Source organism: Motacilla alba, chromosome 5, assembly GCF_015832195.1.
Source record: "Motacilla alba alba isolate MOTALB_02 chromosome 5, Motacilla_alba_V1.0_pri, whole genome shotgun sequence".
NCBI lineage: Eukaryota > Metazoa > Chordata > Aves > Passeriformes > Motacillidae > Motacilla > Motacilla alba.
The window spans coordinates 21784026-21808892 of record NC_052020.1 but is presented as its reverse complement, the minus strand read 5'-3'; the positions used below and the strand labels follow the sequence as shown (position 1 = coordinate 21808892).

The 24867-nt window shown below is 49.7% G+C and overlaps 1 protein-coding gene across 2 annotated transcripts in view; it reads left to right on the top strand.

Annotated features, from left to right (window-relative positions):
• Positions 1-225: 225 nt before the first annotated feature.
• Positions 226-24867, top strand: part of ALX4 (ALX homeobox 4) — a 45143-nt gene continuing 20501 nt past the window's right edge. The window contains exons 1-2 of one of the 2 annotated variants that reach the window (XM_038137162.1): positions 226-624; positions 1824-2222. In XM_038137162.1, the coding sequence (XP_037993090.1) occupies positions 1826-2222 (397 nt within the window). In that variant the 5' untranslated portion in view covers positions 226-624; positions 1824-1825. Of the gene's footprint in view, positions 625-766; positions 977-1823; positions 2223-24867 lie in introns of those variants that run through there. The other variant, XM_038137163.1, reaches the window with a different exon arrangement.

Below are 24867 nucleotides of genomic sequence, written 5' to 3'. Positions count from 1 at the left end.
CAAAATGGTTTAAAATCTCGTAAATGAATCCGTCTCTGGCTGTTTTTAATGACGACGTCGCTAGAAATCCCTTCTGCTTCTGGGGGGCGAGGGGTGGGCGCCTATTCTTGTCAGATCCGAGATAATGAAAACGGCGGTGCCGGTCTTGCTCGTGCAGCAGAGGCCTGGAGGGTGGCGGTGGCCACGGGCCCCTCCCGAGCCGTCGTCTCGGGGGTCACATTCCCATTCTGCCGCCCCGCTCCCCCTTGAGCCGCATCCCGCTCCCCTCCCCGCAGATATACACACACACAGATGCAAGCCACGAGTCCCCCCCCGCTCTGCACGGCGCGGGGGAAGCTACGCGGGGGAAGGGAGGACACATGGTTCGGGCCCCGGCGGGAGCCCGCTGGGAGCCCAGAGCAGCAGCCGGTGCCCCGCTCCCCGCCCGCAGCCGGCTCCGCTGCGGCCCGCGCTCCCGAAGGGGTTAAGGTTCTTCTTGTCTTCCCTTTCTGTTACTCGTTTTTTCTTTTGTTTCGTTAATTTCTTTTCTTTTCTTTTCTCTTCTCTTCTTTTCTTTTCCTTTCTTTTCTTCCGAAGAACTGTGGATTTAGTTTGCGTAATATCTTTATTACTGAAAGCTTCAAGGTAAGTGAGCAATAGAAACCAGATGTGGGATGGGAGGAAGGCAGGGTAAGAGTAAGTAAGGGGTAGCAGGAGTTAACTGGGGGAGGAGAGGAATCAGGTTGAATGGGGGGGGGGGGGGGGGAAGGACGACGAAAGGTGAGTATTGATTTATTTTTAAGCTCTTTCTGGGTTGTAATTGACCCCTCAAACCAAAAAGGGCTCCTGCCAGCCTCTGTCCCTTTGCAAGTCACCTCTGGCAATCCCAGAAGTTTGGTCCAATCCTGTGCGCTTGGTGCCCCTGTTAAAATCCGTCCCTGCTGCCCTCCCGTTTGGATCCAGTAGTTTTACACCTGAAGAGAGCACATTTTTAGAGGTAAATAAATAATGACCGTCATAAACGTGTGCGAGACCCGACTCTGTGCGAGGCGACCGCGGCACCGCCGTGCCAGGGTAGGGAAACGGCTCACGGCAGCGCTGGCAGAGCTGTCGACCCTGAAGGGGTTAACGGGCGGGGGGAGGCTTAGAGGCAGATAGCTGCGGGGAAAATCCGTATTGCCTTTAATAGAGAGAAGGGGGTCGCAGAGGCGAGGGTCCCCACAGCTGGGGCAGTGAGCAGAGGAGAGAGCCGGAGTGAACAGACCATGTCACGACCATTAAATCGTCCCCGGCTCTTCCGCCGACGCGGATGCCGCACTCATCCCTTCGTGGAGTTTATGTCATCTGCTTGATTTTCTGGTTTATAATCATAAAAATTTTGGGGCTGGTTTGTTTTTCTGGTTTGGTTTATTTATTTATTTTTTAACGCAAAAGATATGACCTCCACCTTCCCTCTGCTTCCACACACCCCTTCCTAGGCCCCCTCCCCTCCACTGTCATCATCTACATATTAATTGGGGGAGAGGTCTCCGTCTCTCTCTTTTTTTTTTTTTTTCCCTATGTGGTGGGGGGGGAAGCGCAGAGAAGAGCCTCTTTAGAGTGTAGTTTGGAGGGAGACACTGAGGGCAAGCGTATGTGAGAGAGGGTGGGAGGGAAAGAAAAAGACCCCTTTTACTGTGCGAGAACTTAAGGGGGTTTGGAGATCTGGTCAGCTTTCACAAACATCTGAATCCTCTTAGAGCTCCCCGGCCCAGCTGTGAGTTTGTGTCTATGCGAGAGGGAGAAAGAGTGGCTCCTGGTGCCCCTCCAAGCGCATTAAGGACACTCGGGCCTTTTAATTTTAGGAATGAATGCTGATACTTGTGTTTCTTATTGTGATCCGGCTGCCATGGATTCCTACTACAACGCAGCCTCGCAGGACACAGAAGGCTCCTCGCCTTTTAGGGCATTTCAAGCAAGTGACAAGTTCAGCCCTACTTTCCTGGCCAGCAAAGGACAAGGCTTTGGTGACAGCAGCACTAAGTGCCGGAGCCGCTACAGCCAGCAGGAATGTCAGTCCCTGGATGGCAGCGTGCAGGCTCCCGGCTCAGCCGGGTCTCCGGCCTCCTTTAACAAATACCCGCAGCAGCAGCAGCCGCCGCACCTCTATATGCAGCGAGGCCCCTGCAAAACCCCCCCGGACAGCAACATCAAGCTGCAAGAGAGCAGCGGCCACAACGGAGCCCTGCAGGTCTCCTGTTACGGTGAGTCCTTGGCGTGCGGCGGGGAAGCACTGGAGGCGAAAGCGGAGAGAGATTCCCGGGGCTGGGAAGGACCTCCCGGGAATGTGGGGGGTGGCTGCCGGGCAGGACAAACCCTGACGGGGTCAAGGAGACCTTGCCGGGCTCCGGCTCGCAGCCCCCTCTCGCCGCAGCGGGGGCCGCCGTGCCCCACGAGTGTCTTCATTCCCAGCCGGCTCTGGAGCCCGCGATGCCCGCGGGAAGCCGCCCTTCCCCCGTGTCCCGCTCAGCCGCGATCTTAATCGTACTTTCGGATTGCGGGCGATGCGCTCCCGCAAAGCGTTAGCTCTTGTGCAGCGCGGGGAACTGCGCGGAAACCGGGACAGAAACAGAAAGAGAAAGAGCGGAGCGCCGGGCTGTGCAATGTGCTCTCCGCAGGGACCGTTTTCCTCAGAAAGAATTTCTGGAAAATTTCGCCGAAATCATCATTTTTGCTATAACGGCCTCTCCTGCCTCTCACTTTCTCCCCTAATTGCCACTCCCCTAATTGATTTCTGCCCGGCTGCAGATAACCCCCTCGCATCCCCTCCGTGGGTCATTAGCGGCAATTAAGACACTCCCTCGCGCTGGCGCTCGACAGTACAGCCAGGAACGGGGGCGCTTCTCATGTCGTTTCCGACCGTGGCTTTAAAAGGGTTTTTTCGGGAGGCTTCCGCTGTATTATCGGGGCAGTTAGGGAAAAGCAAAACAAACAAACAGCTCCCCCTTAAAACAAACGGGAAAATTAAACAGTGAAACAAATACACACACACACACACACACACAAGTTTTCCTTAGAAGAGAAGGTGGAAACAGAAGAGTTCTTCCTTTCCCTCCCGGTGATCTCTCTGTGGGCAGAGGGGCTGTCCTGGCCTAGATTCAGAGCGCGTTTCCGCTGACGGGGTCCCATTCTCGATGCGTTAGTCCCAAAGGCAAGGACACCTGTAGGACCGTGTCTCGAGGGACACCCTAAGAGGACAGTGACTACGTAATGGGGGCACAGAGGAGGTGGAAAGGGTTCTGGTCAGGCCAGCAATCCTACTTCTAGGCTCCCGCCGTCATTTGAGCACTCTGCTCTATTTACCCTTTTCCTCCATCTCTAGATTTAAAAGAGGGTAGAAGCGCCTCACTTACTTCTGCCTGTCTCCCAAACGCCGGCTGGCCAGGTCGCCTTCAGGCGCCGTTCCTCGTCCCCGGCTGAGGCGTCCCCGGATCCAGCTCCACAGCCCCAGTTCCCCCACGCACAGGTGACCCCTTCACAGGAAAAGGACATTACGTCCTCTCCATACAGCCGTGCCCGGGAGGCGCAGGCATAGCCCGGCTACGCTGCGCCCGGACGGGTTCCTGCCTAGACCCGCACGGGTCCTTCGCGCTCCCGGGGGCACAATCATTCTCCCGAGGGCATCTCCTCACCGGGCCGCGCGGTGCCACGAGGGGTCTCTGAGGGCTGCTTGCACACCTTTGCTGACCAGAACTGACCCTGTCTTACGCTCCCTCTCTTCCCCTGCCCTTTCCCCGTGGGCAGACAACCCCCACCCGCGTCAGGCCTGCTCTGCATCCGCGGGGGCCTTCTGGGACCAGCCCGGGCTCCGCGGGAAAGGACACACGGTGGGGCCGGGAAACGTGCGAGGCTGCGGCCCGTGCAGGAGGCAACATGTCCCCGCTCCCTCTGGGAAGGGGGTCGCAGGTCAGCCCCCGTGCCTTCCCCGCCGCCCCGACGTCCTCTCTCTGCTAACCGGCTCTCTTGTTTTTGTAGGTTGCAAGGCCCAGGGCGCTGGCATAGCCTGTGATGACACATTACAACCCCCCGGTAGAATCACACGGGTTTATTGCCTTCCTAATACCGCCGGGGTTCCCCTGATTTATTTTCAAGCGGGGCTCGGGGTTCTCCTTCAGTGGGAGCCCCGTGGCGGCGGCGGGTGGCCCGGCCCGGCCCAGATCGCGCTCGCTGTGAGCCCCTTGTGATGTGGCTGGGGACGGTGGGCTGTAATGAGAGACACATGGTTCGGCAAGGATAATTAATAGCAATAGCCATAATAATAGTGCTTAATGGTTGAAGAGAGAGACTCGCTAATAACAGGCAGATCGGGGTTTCGCGGAGCGACTGCAACATCCATAGGCGCCTCTCCGCCTTATCCCAAACCGCGAGACCACCGCGCCGGGCGCGGGAGTTGCGCCCGAGGAACCCCCGCGAGGGCTCAAGGGACGAGGAAACCTTCGAATCGGGGTAGATCCCTTCGGCCCGGGTGAGCCCGGGGGAGGAGAAAGCCGTCCTCGCTCTCTGCAGCGGGCACAGGCGCGGCCGGCCAGCGCACACACGGCGCTCAGGGCGGTGAGGAGAGCTACCCGGAGAGGTTTGCTCGGGAAGCCGGGGACAGGCGACTGTCCCACTGCTGCCCGCCGACACCCCGCCGCAGTTTCGGTGCCGGTACTGCCGTGCGCGTTGTGCCGAGGTGAAGGAGCGCGTCGAGGACCGCTGGCTCCCCGCGTCCCCTCTTGTCTGGGCCCGAGCAGGATGCTGGAGTGGCGGGACGCCGTGACTGTAAACCCTTCCATTTAAAAAACAACAAAATCCGAAAAGAAGAGGGGAAAAAAACCCCAACCAAGCAAAACACAAACCGAGGCCAACCAGCAGGCAGGCTCTCCTGCCAGGCGATACCCAGGCGGCCGGCTCCCCCCGCGCCCGTCGTTGCGGTGGGCCCATCGCCCTGCCCGGTCCCCTCCTGGGGATGCTGCTCCCTGCACGGCTGCCCCGTAGCCCTCCCCTCCGCCTTTGCCCCGGTCGCTGTAGAGGCCCGGGAGAGCCCGGAGCCGAGCGGCCGGGCGCTGCGGCGGGGGCCGGGCCGGCGGGGCACGGCGGGCATGGCACACAGTCCGCTTGCCGGAGGGACAGGGTGTCCCCTCCTTTTTTTAGTTGTTTATTTTCATTTTATTTCTTTAATAAACAAGTATTTTTGAGTTATAAAAAGCCCGAGCCTGCCATCTATTGCTCTCGGCTTCTATTTCTAGATCTCAGACCTTCCACTGCATTGTACGGATAAATATAGGCCAGGGAGAACTGCGGCCGTAAATACACGGAGGACACGGACGGCAATCGTCGGAGCGCTTCCAGCCCGGCTTCTGGCAGGGACAGCGGCACCGGGCGGCCCTGGCTCTCGGCCGGGTCCCCCGCGGCCCCCTCGCAGTGGCGGCTGCCAGCCTGTCCCTATGGGGTTCCCGGCACGGCTCCTTCTGTGCCTGCCCGGAGCCCGCTGCCCCTGCCGTGCGACGGGCCGGCAGCCTCGCACCGCTTACCCCGCGTTCCCTGCCTCGAACAGGGGTAAGGGTAGTTCCGCAAACCGGCACGGGCAGTGAAAGCCGAATTCTTAAAAAAAAAAAGTCACAGAATGAGAGAATCCTCAAGGCTGGAAGAGACCTTCAATATCATCTAGTCCTGAGAACAGGTTATATATCTTGGCTTAGGAGGGGAAAAAGCTTTCGGATGATTTATGTACTGTAGTAATCTGACTTGCTATTTCTACTGCATGGAGCTGAAGTAAGTTATATTTCTCGAAACACATGTATTCACATACCCCTATACACACAGAAAAGTGTACGTATGTTGCTGTCTAGAAATACCGGCTGGAACAAAATCCTTTCGGGAGTGAAGGCGAATGTGATGGGCATGTTTGCTCAAAGGAAACAGGAGAAAGGAAACGGCTTTCTCTAACAGAGGAAATTCTTTAAGTACCCCGTTATGCAAATAGCTACCTTTGTTTTTATTTAGCTAGCAAATAAAAGTGCGGCCGTAAGTGTGTTATTATTAGAAGTACAGAAAGCCACTGCTGTAGGAATCAGAGGCTCGCTGCGTGCTTTTTAAATTGACACTTTTAATGGTTTTCTCCTCCTCGTCGTTCCCTGATGTAACGTAAGCTGCAGGCACGGCAGGAACGAGCTCGCTGGCGGTCCCTCTCCGCCTCCCGCGAGAGACCGCTCGCTGCCAGGCGCTCGGGGCTCCCCGCGGCGCCGCGCAGAGCCCCCGCCGACGTTCAAGGGCTCTGCGGAGTTCGCCGTTCGCCGCCAGGGCCCCCTTCCCCCGGCTTCCGCCACAGCCCCACGCCCGGAGAGGAACGGGGGCCGTGTGCCCTACCTCGGGCTCCCCCACCTCGGGCGGTGCCGTGTCCCGGCCCCGGCGTCCGGGCCGCCCTGCCAAGGATCTCCGCGGGAACGGCTCTGCCAGGAGGGGGATGGCGGTCCCTGCCCCTCGCCCGCCGAGAGGCCGGGGTGCAGAGGGCTTGGGGAGGAGTGTCCCGAACTGCCGCGGCCCTTCGGTCCTTCCTCCCGTTCCCTCTCCCCGCGGCTTTGATCTCGGCTCCCGGCTGCTGCCCGGCTCCTTGGCCGCGGCAGAGAGCGCAGGCGGGGAGGCGGGCGGGGTGCGCGGCCTCCCCCGCACCCCTCTCCGCCGGGGAGGGGAGATGAGCCCTGATCCCCGCGGGGAGCAACAAGGGAGTATAAAGGGGAGAGGTGCGCGGGAGGCAGGCGCGAGTGGGGAAGCGGGGGAAGGGGACAAGCGGGGACGTGATCCAAGCTGGCATCAGGGAGCAGGAACCGGCCAGCGGAGCCAGGAGGGCGGGGAGGCGAGGCGAGCTTCAGGGAGCAGGGCGGCAGAGCCGGCCCTTCCCTCCCGCTGATGTGGGACCGGCTGCCCGGCGAGGCTCGGCCGCCGGCTCCCGGCGTGCTGCTGACGCCGCCCTGGCAATAGCCCTCTCTTTTCCACAATAGGGCCACCAGATCTGCCATTCAAGGGTTCCGGCACCCTCCCAGGGAGGGGAGGGAGCTCTCGCCAGGAGTTTGGCTAAGCCTCTGTTTGAACAGACACTCGGAGGTGCGGGATCTCCTCCGCGGAAACCTGCGGGATTTCCTCAGGGAGCCAGACGCGAAGGTAGGGCTCACGTTCCTTACCCCTAGGGCCGCGCAGGGAGGTTTATTCGCGGCTCTTTCCAAAAGGTGTTTTGCGCTTCTCTTGAATTGGACGGTAGAATTGGTTGATCTGGCTGGAGGCTTTTATAGGATTCCTGACCCGAGCTGTTTATAACACTCATGTGTCAAAGGACGGGGAGACTCCCTCCCCCTGTATCCCTGCCGCTCCCTCCTTGCAGGAAGATTTCTTTTCTCACTAGAGCTGTTTATTTTCGACTTGTCCGCTGCTGATTGGAATTAACTCCGCTTTAGCCCTACACTTCAGCAGCGCACGCCTGTAAACCCGGCAGGACGTTACCAGCAACCAGAAGGTGCGGAAAGAGAGAGAAAGAGTCTTAAAACTTTTACTAGTCTTAATTATTTTGAAAGCAACACAGAGCAAAGCAGACAAGATGTAGAGAGAGATTTGGAGATGCTTATATGAGTGCGTTTTTTTCCTAAGGGTTTGGTGTAGGAGTCCTATTAACAATATATGCTGATGCCAGATAGTGCAAATGAGCTCTGTGTGTGTTATCTGGAGCTGCAGGCTGTTTATTTTGTGCAGCCTTTTTAGTGTACATTCAGTGTGGTTGCATGACTAACTGGCTGGAGTGATTCACTGGCTGCTTTATGGGTGACTGCTCAAAACAAGTTGTGAATCAAAAGAGATTTCTTTGGCTGTGGTTTCTAACCTCCCAAGTTAAATGCACCCACGGTTTAAGGGGAGCTAATGTGCAGACTTCAATCCCTCAGATCGTGAGGATTTATTCATTTTCCAAGCCCTGCATTCAAAGCCATGATGAGTTTCCCTTGTAAGAGGGAGGCGATGTCTGAGAGGCTCGGAGCCAAGGTCTGCTGCTAAAGGACATCTCCAGACCTGGCCATTCGGTCACCCTCGTTCCTGGCCCTTTAGCCAGTTTTGCTCCCTGGAGCCCTTAAGATGCTTTATTACTTGTTCAGGGCATTTTTGTAGCTTAGCAATTCTCAAATTAAAAGTGTGAATGTGTCTTGGGGCAGTAAAAAATTTTTATTCTCATTTTACAGTTGGAAAAACTGACACTTGAAATACCCGAGTGGCTTGTGCAAGGTGAAGCTGTGGCCACTCAGTGGCATCAGTGTGACCTTTTCAGGGCCGTGGCTCAGGCAGAAAGAAGCACTCAGCCGGCTTGAGAAGGAGCCACTGCTGGAGTCAGAAACTCATGGAGTAGAGGTCCCATGTGTGATTTCGTAGGGGCTTTAACTTAGGTTTCTTGACAGCAATGTCCTTATTCTGTGCAAAAAGCTGTAAGCAATTGGTGTGTTCTCATATCCTCAGATTTTTTGGTGTGTAAAATAGGCTCAACCTGCCAATCTACATTAATGGTCTAATCTTTAAAAAGTAACTCATCAACGTAGGCAACGTTGGCCAACACGAGATATGACTTATGCTTTTCAGAAAATGCTGAACAATATCTGCCCCAAAAGTTGTATGTTTCTGAGGTACTCCTCCTACACATCTGAAAAAAAATCCCACCTCAATTGGTAATCATGTTGGAGTGCACAGGTCTAATATCTTTACATAGATACATTTTCAAATGGAAAAAAAGAGTCGTGGATTAGAAGAAGCCTGAGTGGTAATGCAGCTAATACAGGACCTCTGTGACTTAAGAAACATTTACTAAGAGATGGATGGGAATATTTCATTTTAATGAAATGTCGGAGCAATTTATCATAGTTACATGTGTCTCAGCAGCCCCAACTTGTAAAGTTCATAAGTAAAGGAGGAAAGCTACTTACATATAATAAATAAATGACCTCCACTTTATTTTCTATGTAAGTTCAGATGATTCAATGCTATTATACATACTGATGAATCTGCTTGGCCATATTTTTCATTCATATTTGTAAATCATCTTTGTATTTTGACTGTCACATAAGTAGACACAATGTGAAAGAGCAATTGTGATCACCATGATAACTCTAAGTTCATTTTTTGGTCAAAGAGAGGAATCAGTAAGAAATAGGGTAAATGGATGGAGAGAGAAAGGAGAAGAGATGAATGAGGAGAGGCAGGGTAAGAACAAGAAGAAGAGAAGATATCTTGGATGGGTAATAAGCAGTGACAGATTCAGCATTATCATGGAAGGTGGTCTGCAACAGATTTTATGAACTATCTAAGTATGAACCCACCAGTATAAAATTGTTTATATCTCCCTTGAGAGTATCTGTGATTCAACATTTTGTAGCCGCTGTCTTCAGGTCCCAGCGGGACTTAGTCATGACAAGTTGGTATATCATGAGCTATGGTCTCTCATCTGCACTGACTAAAGACTGTTGCATTATCCAACTCAGTACTAAATGACTATTTAAGTCTGTTTGTATCTATTTTTTTTTTTAAATGAAGATGCAGGTTAAGTGTTATCCTTTTTACATTTAATCTGCTTACTGGAAACAGATGGTTGAATCAGTATTGTTTCTAAATATATTATTTATTAGCAAGAACTAATAGGTCAGTTAGCTGTAAGGCAGTGGGTGAGCTGGTGGTACAGCCTGAAAGGTAAGCTGGTTTACTCACCAACAGACTGTATGCTGCATGCTGAGCCTGGGTGCAAACTCTGTGGGACTTAACATAACAGCCACCTTTATTCAGTGGAAGTCTGAAAACCCTACAAAACCAGAGGGCAGGGAGTCAACAGCATCAAGGCCCATCAGAGAAGTGCTGATGGGGATCAACAGGGAATGAGGAAACCAAGGAAGAAAATAAATGCTTTGGGAAGACTGGTGTTGGGGGGAAATAAAATAAATTTGTAAGATCTCAATATAACTCCTACCTGATTGCTGTTCTCCATCTGGGCTCTAGGTGCAAGCACTGCTGATTAAAAGAAATATCTCGTGTCACATCAGTTCCTCCCTGCAGTGGAAGCAGTCCCCTCAGGACTTTGGATATTGATTGACTACTTCACTTGGGAGCTGTAACATCAGTTTTAGGGTAGGATGATGTTTCCAAAAAAGGAAACGGGGAACTGTATTCATTCTTTTGATGCAAGAGAGATCAGATAACAAAAGTGCTTGCAGATATCTAATCTATTCAGGAGCAGTGGGAAGTGAAAGAAATTCACACCAGAATTAAATCAAAACAAACCAAAGTTGTACAGTATGCACAGGGAAAGAGTGCAATATTGAGAATTCTCCCAGAAAGGGTCAAAAACAATCAGAGAATGACTCTGTTCTGGAACAGTGCTCAGAGATATCTGAAGCCCCATCTGCAAGACCATGACTCTGCAAGGTGTTGAGAAATGTGTGTGACACAGGCCAGAAGTTGTTTTACAAAACAGGGGAAACAGGAAAATATTGCTCAGCCCAAAACTTAATATGAGACCTGTGCCACAGCAAGGTTTCTAAAAGAAAAGAAAAGCACTTCAAAGATTATACCACAGGCTCGCAGGGGTACCAGTCTGCCAGGCATGCAGCTGTTTTCAGGCTATTGGGTCTGCCAGGTGGGGATGGGTCACCTGAGAGACTGATCCTTTCCAGTGTGTGTGTGCATGAGCCCACAGCATCAGGTTTTTCCTGCCCCAGAGATGCTACTCAAGAATTACTGCATGGGAGGCTGATGCATGTCTGCTCCCATTGTGCAGCCAGCTGGAAAGAGGAATGGGCAGAGCCTTACTCTGCAGAGCTTGTTCCCTTCCTCAGAGGGGAGCCTGAGGCAAACAGTGGGACAGGGTATGTCGTGGAGCCTGGGCCACAGTGCTGGTCTACAGCTCATGAGACAGCAAGACCTTCTGGAGCACCGTGCGGCTCTTTTCCACCCTTCCCTGGGATGGTGCATGCCCAGACCTCTTCCTGGAGTAGAGTCAGGAGCATAGCTGTGGCAAGGACCCATAGCTGAGAGCTGAGAAGCCCTGCACTATAGACATAACCTGGCTTATCAAGATTTGGTCTGAACCTTCATAAGCAGATTGGAGCCAGATATCACTCTGAGCTAGACAGGACATAGCCAAATGCTGGAAGGCAAGAGGAAGAAGAACCTACCTAAATTGGCAGAGGACCTGCAGACATTTTCTGCAGGTTTCTCACATCTCCAGTGAGGACTTCCAAGATAAATAGCCAATGGACCAAATAGTTAGACAAAATGTGCAGAAGGCCAGAAACACCCCATGAAGCTGTGGGATTTATGGCAGAGCTTACATATTGCTTTTCAGCTCTTGAACAGAAGTTGGAAAGCTGCTACTGGAAGAGAGGGAAGCTGGTTGCTTTATATAGGTATGAGCTCCTGTGCTAGAGAAATGAGTATTTCCATCCAGATCATACCACTTCAAGCTATTAGTAAAAGGGACTTATGAAGGATAGAAAGCAAAAGGGCATTGGCTACAACATCAAACATGAGCACAGCGACTCAGTTAACTGTGGCTCTGTTGGCGAGGAGAAATATCCACAGAGAGGGTTGTTATAAATACAGGGTTGGTCAGGACAGAGCCTCATAAAAATCTACTGAAAGGCCCAAAGTCAGCTCAGGAAAAATAGGAACCTGTAGCTGCACATGCAAAGTTGGGTGATGCTGATTTTAAGTTAGAGTTGAAGCTATAATAAAGCTTATTTATGCCTAGGCTTGGATATTAAGTTGGTATCCAGACAACCCTGCTGTTCCCTTGTGGCCTTTAATTATTTGTCTTGCTGGCTGGTTGTCCTGAAAATCCCCTTTTCCTTGGCCTGGGTGGTACATATTGGAGTTCTTGGTTGAACAACCTTTTTCTCCATTTGTCAGCAGTCCACCTCAGAGGGTAGGCAATGGGAATAGCCAAGTAGCAGGAGAGGGGGTTATCACTTGTGTAATTTACAGGCATCACAGGTGCTCATTCAGGTGTGGAATTTAAAGATGAAATGTTGTATAGGGGATGGGAAAATGAAACAACTTGTGACAAGCACTCTTGAGAGCTCATTATCACCAAACCACTCATAAAAAAGGTTCTGATGTTTTGCTATGATGTCTTGAAATTGCAAAGTCCTTAGTCATGCCACGAGAGAACTGTTTTTGAGGAAAATGCAGATAGATAATGGCAAATTACTACAAGGAGGTATGATACTATTCTTGCATGTGTAGTATTTCTAAAGTGGGTCCCCAAAGATGGGGAGAAACCCTCCTGCAGTTGGTCATGGAAACTGGAGGGGTAGATGATGGGACAGTCCAACATGTAGCCCTCACCCTTGCATGGATCTGAGGGAAGGCAGGGGCTGAGGAAAGTGTCCTTGCTGACAAAAAATGCATGCAGCAGACCAGACTGCTGGGATCCAGGAAATTGCTCAGCATAGCCAAAGGTGGGAGATGAACTAACACTGAGCGTACACATCAGTGTGGCTGGGACCTGGTCAGTCCTGAAAGCACCAGGACTTTCAGCCTGCAGTGTTTTCCTTCAAAAACATGTCTCGTGAAAAAAAAGATATTTGGGCAATCTGTTGGTGGTGCCTGCCTCTGTGGGCAGGCCCTGAGCTGTCTCTTTGAGCTTCTACATAGGTTTTTGGACCTCATCAGCTGTCCTGGTTAGAAAAGAAGGCCAGCAAGAGCTTTGCTGTGTGATACATTAACCAGAGGGTGCTTGTGTCTAACCATTACTAGATAATATCTGGGATATGCCTTACTAGGTTCATTTTGGTTTCCACAGTGAATATCTGGAGGTGAAAATGGTTTTCATGTTAGCACAAGTCCATAAAAGACTGTAGCATGGGTCTCCCATCCCCTGTGTACAGCAGCCCTCCCTCAAGAGGCCGAGACAGCAGGTACTGCACAGGCAGCCACACAGACCCTGCGGTACAGCTTGGGTGTCCTGGTGTGAGCCCTTTAAAGGAATCAATGATGTTTTATAAACAGGCTGTCATGAGCTCCAGGCTGCCAAGCTAAATTGAACCCAGAGCAAGGTGAGCTGCTGAAGAGAGGCGTAACATTCACCCTGGGCAAACTCAGCCAGGAGCAAAGGGGCAGTGTTTCCCCAATGTCAGGGAAGGGAGCAAAGAACTGTCAGCCTGTCTGGCCTTGCAGGGCACTGATCCTGCTCCTGGAGGCTCAGCTGAAGGCTTGCCAGGATTACAAAAGCTCCACATGCCCCTTGTGAGAAGAGAAAGCTACCCTGACAGTGAAAGGAGAGCAGCCAGGCATTTTCAGGGCTGAAGCAGTTTCCATTGAACACAGCTGGGGGTGCCTGTGGGGTCGGAACAGCGCTGACACAAGAGCACAGTCACCAAAGACTAGTTCTGCCAGTGCCTTGTTCAAAGGCTTTTTTTTTTTTTTTTTGTGCAGATACCTCCCTCAGCAGGGCAGCAAGAAAAAACTGAGACTACATCCTTTTTTACCTCCTTCTTCCACAGTGTGCAGGAATGAAAACTCTCCTGTTTCATCCATAGACATAAGTTTGCAAGAGCAGAGTTCATGGAACTAAGAGGGAGTGTCCCTCAAAAAGGCTCCTGGTGTCAAACAAGGTGCGATGAAAAAAACCAAACCCTCACTTGGCAGCCTTGTCTGCTTTTTGACTCTTTTCAGACAAGCAAGGCAAAAGCCCTCTGGTCATGGTGGGAAAGCCTGGAATTTAAAGATGAAATGTTTTATAGGAGATGGGAAAATGAAACAACATATGACAAGCACTCGCGGGAGCTCATTATCACCAAAACACTCAAAAAAGAGGTTCTGATGTTTTGTCTTGAGTCAAGCCATGAGCGAACCAGTTTTGAGGAAAATGCAGACAGATGATGGCAAATTACTACAGGGAGATGTGATGCTTTTCTTGCATTATTTCTGAAGTGGGTCCCCAAAGATGGGGAGAAACCCCACAGAGCATTGTCTCCTGGGGACCTTACTGCAAGTCATTGTTGTTGATGTTGTTGGGCATTTGCCTGAGACAGAATCTGCCAGACAATATTTGTTGGTAGCTATGGATTTCTTTAGAAAATGACCTGAAGTTTACCCAAAAAGGAACCAAGAGGCTATGATAGCAACCAAGCTTCTAAGGGCTGAATTTTTCACCATATTTGGGGACCAAGATACAAAGAGCATGCAACAAGGCAGAGGCTTTGATGCTGAAGTATTTCGACAGGTTTGTCAGATGCTAGTAAAGGCAATAGGAGGTATCCAGCACCCTAATGATAGTATGGAGGAGAAGCTAGGCTGGTGCTGAGACAAGGCATTGAGCCAATTGTGTGCCACCTGGCCTGAGATGCCTCCATTTACACTCCCTCCTCTCCCTGTGCTGCTCCTCAAGGCTTGGGTACCTGCCCCGTGTCAGCATCTGAGAGACTTTAGTGTGTTTTGCACAACACCAAAACCCCATGAGTGTGCAACTGAATCACACCCCAGACACTTCACAAGAGAGTGACAAAAGGACCAGGACTGATCCAGCCCTTTGTCTATTCTGTTGGGTTTTAATGACTTTCAGTGTAAAGGGAAAGCACTGTCTGACCCCAGTTGTACTTTTCAGACGTTAGCCAGGAAACATAGCACAGTCCTTGTGAGAAATTCCTAAATCTGGACTATGTAAGTCTGGTCTATCTGGAGTCTGCAAAAATCAAGTGGAACAGCCTAGGTTTTTCTAGAGAAAATCTGATGCAAATATTGCCTCAGGCAACGTGAATGTTCTCTGATGTATGCTTTCGTGTGTTAATCTGGCTGATTGCACCTCCCACAGAGATGGAGATATTAGGAGCCTGCAGCAGATAAACCATGGTCTGTAGCACTGACCACATGCATGCATTAACACGTAAGAGGCCAATGGGTCCTGGCCAAGGAGAAGTTATGAGGGTAACTGAGTGCGTCCTGAAAGCCAAGAATACAGCTAAGGGTGTTGGGTCTGGTAGAAATTAGTCCCCCACTGGGGAAAAAGAGGGAATGGCCTCATTTAGCCCACAGATTTCATTAAAACCAAGAACTTTGCTGAGAACTCCTCCTCAGGATTTCAAAAGAAGAGGGAGCAGCAGCTGAAAGCCTGTGGTGGCATCTCAGTGGGAGCAAAGTCAATCCAAGCTCTGTGAAAATGTCCCAATAGGAAAATGTGATATGAGTGTGTAAATAGCTACACTGGTTGCTCTGGCACTTCCTCCCTGTATGCCTGGCATGAAGTAGGTCCATGGGTCTGTATTCTTCTGGAAGGAGACTGAGCAGGGCATGTTTTTGCAGGTATGCCTGACAATGGTGAGCAAAGCAGCTCCCTTTTGTTCAGTCCTGTGCCAGAAGTATTAACACAGTGGTGTGAGCATGGGCACTGAGGACTACACAAAGCACATCCCAGAGCATGCCTGGCCCGGGTGGTGGAAAGCAGGGGACCTGGCAGCATGACAGTGATAGCAGTGTAGCACTGTGGTAGAGGTGACCTGCTCCTCACCCTATTGTGTCCTGCCCAAAGGGATGTCAGACCACCCCTTTTCCAGACAGGCAGTTCTGCTCCACAGCCTTCAGCTCTCCTGAGGCAAAAACCATTAAACAAAAAGAGGGACACAGGCTTCCAGACTCTTCCTGCCTGGTAATATTCTATGAAGCTTCCTACTATAGCATCCAAACACCACAGTCCATCAGTTGACAGGAGACAAAGTTACCTTTCATTTTCTGTTTGTCAGATCATGTTCTTGCCAAAGTTAAAAACTCATGTCATATAGTCCACACTGTACTACAGTTTGAAGCAAATTTGACTGTATAGCAGTTTATAAGCCTCAGCTTCATAAACTGTAGGAGATGTCAGTGGGAAGAACAATGTGGTTTAAGCCAAGTCAGGAAGCTGCATCTTTGCTTTTGAAAACAGAGGACAGAAGCAGCAAATACTCAGAGGGTCCCTGATGCCGGGTAAGTCTCTCATTACCAGCAGGCACAGCCCAGGTCTGTGTTCCCTTCTTTGAGATGGAGAGTTTCCTCTAGCACTAAAACCTTGGCTCTAAAACCCTGGTTTCTTGGAAGCTGCATACTCATAACTGTGTTCGCTGAAGGGGTTTTGGAGTTTGGAGTCCTATTATTTACATCCGACTGTATATCTTCTCCTGAGAGCCCTATAAACCAAATGAATTGCAGAAGAAATTGCACATTCCCACACAGGCATGTTTGCTCCTCATGAATCCGAACAACCTTGACCCAAATGTACTGTGAGATAGTAAATCTGAGAAGGCAGTGTGTGGGAAGCCTAGCCTGAGATGAGAAGGATGGAGAAAGCAACCCACTGGCAGCCCCCAGCATCTTTCCCTGAAAGCACTCCGAGCCCATGGGCTGGAGATGCTTTAGGGAAACAGAGGCCAGCTGGTGCCTAGTGGCCCCACTAATTCCAGTAGCCCTCAGACACTGGAAATGGAAGTTTTTGTCTGTTCTTCCTAAATTTCAGCCTTTCCAGACCCTTGCAGACAGGCTTGCTTCTGAAGAGGAAGGGAAGACAGCTGGTGAAAAGGGGTCTTGCTCTCATCTAAAAAACTGAAAGAGCACGTAGTTTTCCAACCAGTGCTTTCCAGGTGTATTGATTCCAGCCCCTGTTTTCTGATTGTGTATTTTATTCTCCTCTCTAGGCTTACCTGTCTGCAGTCACTCTTTCCATCTGCTTTTAAGGCCTCCTGCTGCTTCCCACCCTGCTAAAAAAGGCAGCCTTTAAGCACTGAAGCTCTGCTTGTGGCACTGACATCATGATGTCTCTAGGCAGAGACTTTCTGACTTGTGGTCCATGTCAGCACACAGCCACCTTTATGGAGATGAGGTATCTCCCAAAATAAGGGCTCCCCTATGGAAGTATTTTGGGAGACAGGGAGCAGGAGGGATGAACACCCTACATGTTTTATTTGCAAATTTTGAGCAAGGTGTGAGTTTTTGAGGTCTGTCTGGGACACAGAATTGTTGTTGGGATGATGTTTGTGAGTAATCTTTGGTCAGCAGACTGTGTGTGTGTGAACTGGTGCAAGAAGCAGGCAGCTGAAAGGGCATCTGCGGTGGTGAGCGGAAGGTGGGACACGGTGGACACCAAGGATGAGTCCTTGTTCCCTGACTGGATGAGCAACTCTGGCAGAGGCAGGTTTCTGGGACAAATATTCCTTTTCACAAGTTCCTAAAGATGATTTCTGTAAATGTTTGCTAATGTTTACTTCACATTTCTAGTCACTCGTGTCAATATGATCCCGTTCTGGAATGTTAACTGGAAGCAAACATAGAAGTGGGCATGAACTCAGCTGTCTAATTCAGGATGATTTTCATGGTCATTATCTTTCATGTAATCATCCAGTTTGGTTGAGAACTAGTGGTGCCCCAGGAGCTCTTCTCCTTCCAAGAGTCATGATTTCTTTGTTTTCTGTTAGGAAAATGTGTTACCAGAGCCACTGTTGTTTGTGTCTACTGCCTGACATTTCATACCACAATCCTGCATCCAGTTTCTTCTAACTTAATCAAAATTTAACAATCTTGCCTAAAAGCTCCCACAGCAGTTGTTTGCCTCTGGCTGTTTTTATAATACTTTTTTTTTTTTTTTGTTCTTCTGAATCAATTAAGCCATTTCCAGGAATGTAACTAAAACGAAGCACATTTTTGTTTTCTCCATGTCAGGAAAAAAATTCTGATGATGACTTTTTTTGTAAGTCCACTGTGCTGTGGAGCAAGATGATCAGATTTACAGTGGAGCTGTAGTGGCTTTGGGTAGGAAATGTGCTTTGTGCCTTTCCTCTGAGCGATTATTCAACAACTAGCCATAAGGAGCTGTGGTTTGAACTGTCTCAGTAGTGACACCTTTGATTTTCACACCTAAAGACACTGCAGATTTCTCATGTTTTAGGAGTGTTTTCAGCCAGGTCTGAACTTACCCTTATTGCAGTGGCCATTTACCCCGGTAGTTGGTCCAGCCTTGCTTGGATCCAGGCAATGAAGGGGAGCAAAGGCTGGGATAAGGATAAGGAAATTTGATGTGGCAGAAACTTGTTCTGAAGGAGTGTGCTGGATTGAATAAGGATTTAGATCTACTTGGCCAAGATGCAAAGGTATTGCGTGATTCAGGGCACCTGAGAGGCACAGGACCTTCACCTCCAGGCTGCAAAAACATTAGACAGTGCTAAGCACTTTTTAAAACTCAGGCTTAGATAGAGTGTATGTTGTGTGCCTGGTGGCTCTGTGTCACTTTGCCATCCACACAACACAAGAAATAGCAGTGCCTCACCTCACCAGACTTGCTGTGACTTGGGCATCTCTGTGGGACCCTCTGGCACAGTTTGGTGGATGCTGTGGGGACCCCAGATGACACTGCTGAACAGGGTGCACGCCATGCAGTGCATAATGATCACCTTCCAACACTGGATGATGATGAGAAAACAGAGAAGTGTTCATCATAGAGAGGGATTCAGTATCCATCATCCAAAGACCCAGAAGAAGTATTTAGCTGGAGTATGCGCAGGATGGGCAGTCACTGTGGGAATGTGGCTCACCAGGCACAGTCTGGGAAAAGAACTGACACTCAGAGATGGAGTAGAAAAAAAAGGTCAAATGATCTTGGCTCATGTAAACCTTCTTCTGGGGTTTTTTTAGTTGTTTTTTTTTTTTTTTAATTTCATTTTTTCCCCCCTGGTGACAATTATATGTGTTGCAAGGTGAAGTAGTTCTCAAGTGAAATGAAATCCCTTTCTCTGACCTCAGAGTGCATAGCTCTCTGAATTACTTGACAAGCACAGTTTACCCTTTGAGCAATTCATGACTCCCCTTTCACAAGTAAGAGCACACTTTTGTGGATGTTTTCCTTGGTCAGTACTACTTAATGGATTTTTTTTCCTTAATAACTGTCATTTGACCTGCGTCTTGGGTTCAATCCCCATATGGGCCATTCACGTCAGACTCGGACTCAATGATCCTTGTGAGTCCCTTCTAACTCAGAATAATCTGTGAGTCTGTGAATGTTGCTATTCTCAGCTCAAAATTAAAAACGTAAGTTGCTGATAGTGAATACTATTTGTCGTTCATTTACTAGAGGAATCTTAGGCACATCCATTCCATTTCCTCTTAGTGCCTCATTATCAATAAACCTTTGCCTTGCTGCTTCTGTAGATCATTTTCATCCCTTTCCTTTGGGAACCATGTGTTTGGGCTCCTTCACAAGTGTCTCATGAGAGTAAATGGTCAAGTCATGGAGTATCAATTTTACTCCTTGATGAATTGGCAAAACTTCATTAAAGGAGGATTATTGAACAACACATAAGTATTTTTTTGGATGAGAAAAGCATTGCACTTAAACCATGATGCTAGCAGGTCTTCCCAGTATTTTACCAAGCACAGTGGCTTGTGTCAGCTATTGGTATCATTCAAAAGACTTAGATTATCCTGACTCCCTAGTAAACATGTACCTTCTCTCTTCCGGGTTATGAAGGACGTGGAGCTAAAGCCCCAGAGAAGTCCTAAGTTAGTAGATATGTTTCAGAGCTGATGACAAATGAGGGACAGTTTCAAACACTTTTTCACTGCTTCTCACAGCCCCAGCAAAAAAAACTGTGAGGTGCAAGCACTCACAACTAATGATGGTCCCCCTTCAGAGGCTGCAGCGGTGTTGGCAGCTCACGGCAAACACCAGTGGTGGATGCAGACCCAGAGCCAGACTGAGGCAGGGGAGAATTGTTTGCTGCAGAGGCTGGAGGGAACCTACAGAGGCCAGGGGTTTATTAAACTTCACTTTGACTGGAGCTGAAATATGTGCCTCTAGAGCAGGGCAGGAGAGGTTCACAGAGTCCTTTCTGCAGACATTTTATGACAGTCTTTGGGGATACATATAAGAAGACTGGGACATTCTGAGTAATTTAAAAAAATATTTGTTTAGACTGTGTAAGGGTCAACTGGAGTTTCCAAGCAAGCCAGTCTTAGATGGATTTTTCTGTCTTTGCCCTTTTTCCACAGCTATGGTGTAGACACACTGCAGTTCATGGCCAGGCCATGCAGTGCAGCCATGTCTCCTCAATACCTCAAAACAACTCTCAAGCTCAGAGAGACCTTGATGTCATTGTGTACCCCCTGTACTGCATGTGGGCTCATGAAGACCAGGGATGAGAGTCGCTGGTACCAGGCATTGCTGCTGCCACCTTCAGACCATGTCAGGAGTCTGGGCTTTCCCACTCCAATTGGCATCAGCATCTCCTCTGCAGGAAACCCCTGTGGGGCTGCAGCACTGTCCCCACCTCATGATGAGGGTGTAAAAGTCAGGGGAAACAACCTGCTGCTCTCAGGTTTGCTGTTGGTTATTGTGTCTTGCTTCTTGGCTGGCAAGATCCCAGTTTGGTTGCGCTGCTTCTTGCTTCACTTTGGGATTTTGCTGCCCTACTACTCTCTGCCAGTAAAAGCTGATGCCAGTCTGTTGCCCAGGCCCAGTGACGGTGAATTAGCCAGTTTGGTAGCCAGAAACCTAATTTCTTCCTGGAATGCTTCTAAAAGCCTAGTGCTCGCAAGAATTTTCCCAGACCTGGCTGGCCTTGAGTTTTGCAACATACAGCTGAAATGGAAATAAATTATAGATGTTCTTCCAAGAACAGGCAGGTTTGGGGAGGGCTGAAAGGTTTTTTTCCCCTCGTCTGGGCCTTTCTTTACTAATCAGCTGTATAAAACTGAAGAACAACAGAGCTGCTTTGCTAAGAAATCTTGCCCAAACTTTGTCTCAATGTTTAAACTCAACCCTTTCTGTGGCTCTGTGAGGTTCAGCCAACTTTGGTTGTTTTCTGCTTTTACTCCAGCTTTTTATGCCTCCTGCTTTCCAATTTCCAAGTGTAATTGGTAGCACTCAAATCCCCCTGAGCTGTGTTGTACGTGGGTTCCAATGGGGTTGCCACAGCATCTCATCCAGACTCAGCAGTCCCCAGGTCTTCTCCATGGGGGCACCTGAGGGCCCAAACTGAGAAGCACAAGGAGCACCATGGGAGCGGTTTTGGGGAGATTTGTTTGGGCTTGCCTGACTGCCCATCTGAAGTACATAACGCTGCATTTTAGCGTCAGGGTAGTCCAGGGACACACATGTGCTGCAGTGCCTTGCTGGACTAGGGCCGCAGGCTGGCTGCTTCAGCCTGGCAGAGCCTGCTGGACACCGCCCTGGCCAGGGCACACAAGCCATTGAAGTTCATCTGTCATTAATCCGAACCAGGACTTCATAATGCAGATGCAGCTGAGCTCTTGCCCAGTCCATTACAAAATGGACTCTGGCCTCCCTCCTCCTGCCCGTCTTCTCAGTCGGCAATTTTCAGGTCGCAGGTCCAGCCCTGCTACCAGCAGCACAAAACAGACAACTAGAAGTCACCTCTGGGAGGCAGCTAAACTTCAGCAATGTTTGGCTGTCTCTGCTGCAGGGAGGTTGCTTTTGCAAAGCAGACAGACAGCAGAATGCAGAGAGAGGCAGACAGACCAACCAACCCAATGACGTGAACAGCGTCCAGGCAGGCACCGACCCACAGGATGGGGTGAATCACTCTGCAAGCTGGCAGCAGGGAATAAAACTGTGCCATAGCCAGACATCAGAGCTAGGATCATCTCCCTTCAGGCAGCTTTGTCTCACCAGCAGGAAGTAGAATCCCCCACTCCCTCCTTAACTAGATGGCTGATTTATACCTTCTGTCACAGGTGATGGCCAGTGGGGCCTCGCTTGGAAGCTAGCATGGAAGGCAACACACACACATTGAAGTGTGGAAGGTTGCATGACTGCCTCATACCCCCCTCTCACCCTGTCGGAGCAGAAGTGCTGCTCATCCAGCACACAACCTGGGGTGGAAATTGTAGGGAAAATGTCCAGGGCATGTTGTGGGGAAGAAAGAGGCACTGACTTGTTGCAGGGTAAATCTCTGGAGAAGATGACAGCTTGTGGAAAAGAGCCCTCTTTTCTCTTGCAGTGCTCAGGGGAGGGATCTTCTCAGATTCTTGCAGTGGCCAAACATGGGTAAGGTTAAGATGAATACATAAATCTGCATCTGACGGGAACTCTTATGCACTGCCTTTCAGAGTGAGAGCTTAGCCCTAAGCCCTGCATCAACCTCATCTATCACTCACATCTGAACACCACTCAGTGCTACTGCAGGCACTGAGTGGCACTGACTGCTATCAGCCCCAGAGCTCCACAGCTTTACCTCTCCTTGCTGCAGGTGCAGGGCCTGACTTCACAGGGCCCCAGCACAGGGAGGGGGTTGAATCCCAGCTTCCTTAGATGCTACTGTCACTAACTCAGCTGGGGATAGCATCCAAGCAGAGGAGCAGCAACCTTGCTGGATCTAGATTTTTCTAAAATCAACACATCAGAGGGATAATTGAATGATCCCAAAGAAAGGTAGACCTGGTGGGTTGGGCAGACATTGCCCCGGATGTTGACAGCCAGTAAGGATGTCCCAGTAGGAGAACTCAGCTCAGACAGGAGTGGAATTCCCACATGGGACAGAGCATCAAGGTGTACAAAACCCTACAGTGCCTGTCTGTGAAGAACATAAGTCTTCAGCAAACAGCACTGAGGACCTGTCTGTTCTGTGTGTAGGTATGATTCTACAACTGAGATGACACCATTCAATACTTGTCCAATATTAGTGATGCTGGTTTTTTTCTTAATGAAATTACATAGTTCATCTATTCAGCACTGAGTTAAGTCTTCAGAGCAGTTAGGTGCTTACATCTGGTTCTGAGAGCTTAGGAAAAACCAAGAACCTCAGGTGATCACTGTCATGGCAAGGCATACAGGGCTGCTTGGGAAGGAGGAGACTACTTATCCAAAATGTATCAAAACCAGAGCCAAGAGGAAACTGAAAGCCCTTTCAAAGCCCCCTTCTCATACTTGTCTGCCTTGTCCATCTTCCCTGGCTGGTACTCACTGGAGATATATCAGTTCAGAGGTTCTAGATGGCTTTTGGTTCACATGCACTGCTTTAGGCAGAGACACAAGTAGAATGGAGCAGAAATCCACCATTTTTTCCTAGCTGTTTGTGACATGCCAGTGGGACATGTGGGAAATGAGACATTTTAAAATGCATTAGCTGACCCATCTTATCTGTCATACTTTCAAACTTTGCACATGGCCTGGCATGCTGCAAACCTGTAGCTGATCACCCCCAGCCCTGTGCCTGGGGACACCTGTGTGGAATCTAATGAGGCTCTGATGTCACTGAGGTGGTTGTCATTTCCATCTGCTGTCACTTAAAAAGTAATCTTGTGGCTGATCCTGGCATATTCCAAAGGCACTGTGTCACCCTCTGCAACACTGAAGAGCTTCAGGTGTCAGGGAGGAAAAAACTACGTCACTGGGAAATAATGGGCTCATCAGAGAGAACTGAGATACCCAACTCCAGAATTTTGGCATAAGCAATAATTTCTCTTCACATTCATAGTGAGGAAGCCATGGTATGCAATGGAGCAGTTTCATTTTCTCACCATGGAAGCAATGGCAGTACATTTTCTTGCTCTCTCCTTATATCATGTTCTGGGAGCCAGAAAGTCAACTGCAATTGCAGCAGGTTGCTAGAAGCATTTTTGTGCCTTCAAAATTTGCTAGTCAGCACTTTCCTGCTTTTCAGATGGATGTACCACATGAAAAAGGACTTGGGGAATGAGCTGTGCCTTTTTCTCTAGCCACAGCTTCTATGCGGAGTTTTCAGAATTGATTTGTTTATGTAAAAGCCAGTTTTGTTAGCGTCCTTTAAAAAACATGAAAGAGGAGCAAGCAGCACATGATGCATTTGTACAGACAATGCTGAGCTCTCCCCAAGTAGCCACAGGGTGTGTGAATCCAGCTAATCAGGCAATAAAGCAACACATGCCCTCAAAAACAGATGTTTGCATTATGGGAAAAAAACTAGCTCAGAATAAAAGTGAGAGGAACAGCAATTTTCCCAAGTAAATAGTGCATACTCCCAAGGCTTGCTGTGATGTAAACTTCTCAGCAGCACAAGAGCTAATGTTTATCAAGCTGTCTGTCCTCAAACTCATACAGTGATTTAGTCCAGGAGAACCAGCCAGCCTGGAACAAGAGGGCTTAAGTGCAGCCAGGACTGAGGTGAATTTGACTCCCACAGAAACATCTCCCAGGCACGCAGTGGAGATAGAGCCAGAGACTCAAGTTATACACTGGCTTCAGGGCCACCAAAAATCCACCTGTGGACTTACTGTGTGGGACCCTTGACATTGTCTTCAGACTGCTTTTCAGGAACAGAAGGAGGTTTTTACACCTTTCTTCTCCAGGCCTTAGTATTGTTCCTGCTGTATGCTCTGATCAGAAAAATAAGTCTCTTCTCAAAGAGGACAGTCCCAGGTGTGGTGAGGAGGAGCACAGTAGAGAGAAACACTCCTTCCCCTTTCATTCTTCTACAAGTAGACTTTTCCGTAGGATTTCACTCTGCCTGTAATTAGCTCCCCAAGGTGACCAGCTATTTCACAGCTATTTTCAGCCCGTGAGTTCTACCGTGAGTAACCACTGAATGTGTCCCCCCTTCGCTGTAGAGCCTCAGGAGGCTGCAGCCAGGAGAGCAGCAGTGCCAGCAGCTTTGACAAGCTCAGCAGAGATGGACGGTGTCCATGCAGATGAGAACATTCATGCAGTGGTCTCTTGAGCACAATGGGAAGTCAGGGAATGCTGTACCATGAGCAGAGGAACAGCACAGACTTTATTCAGCCTTCCTTCAGGTTCTGCAGAATCAACCAAAGGAGGCCCAGTCAGGGAGGGATGGACAGGCTGTATACTCATCCTTATCCAGAGCTGAAATGGAGATGCTCCCACCAGCTTCTGCTTAG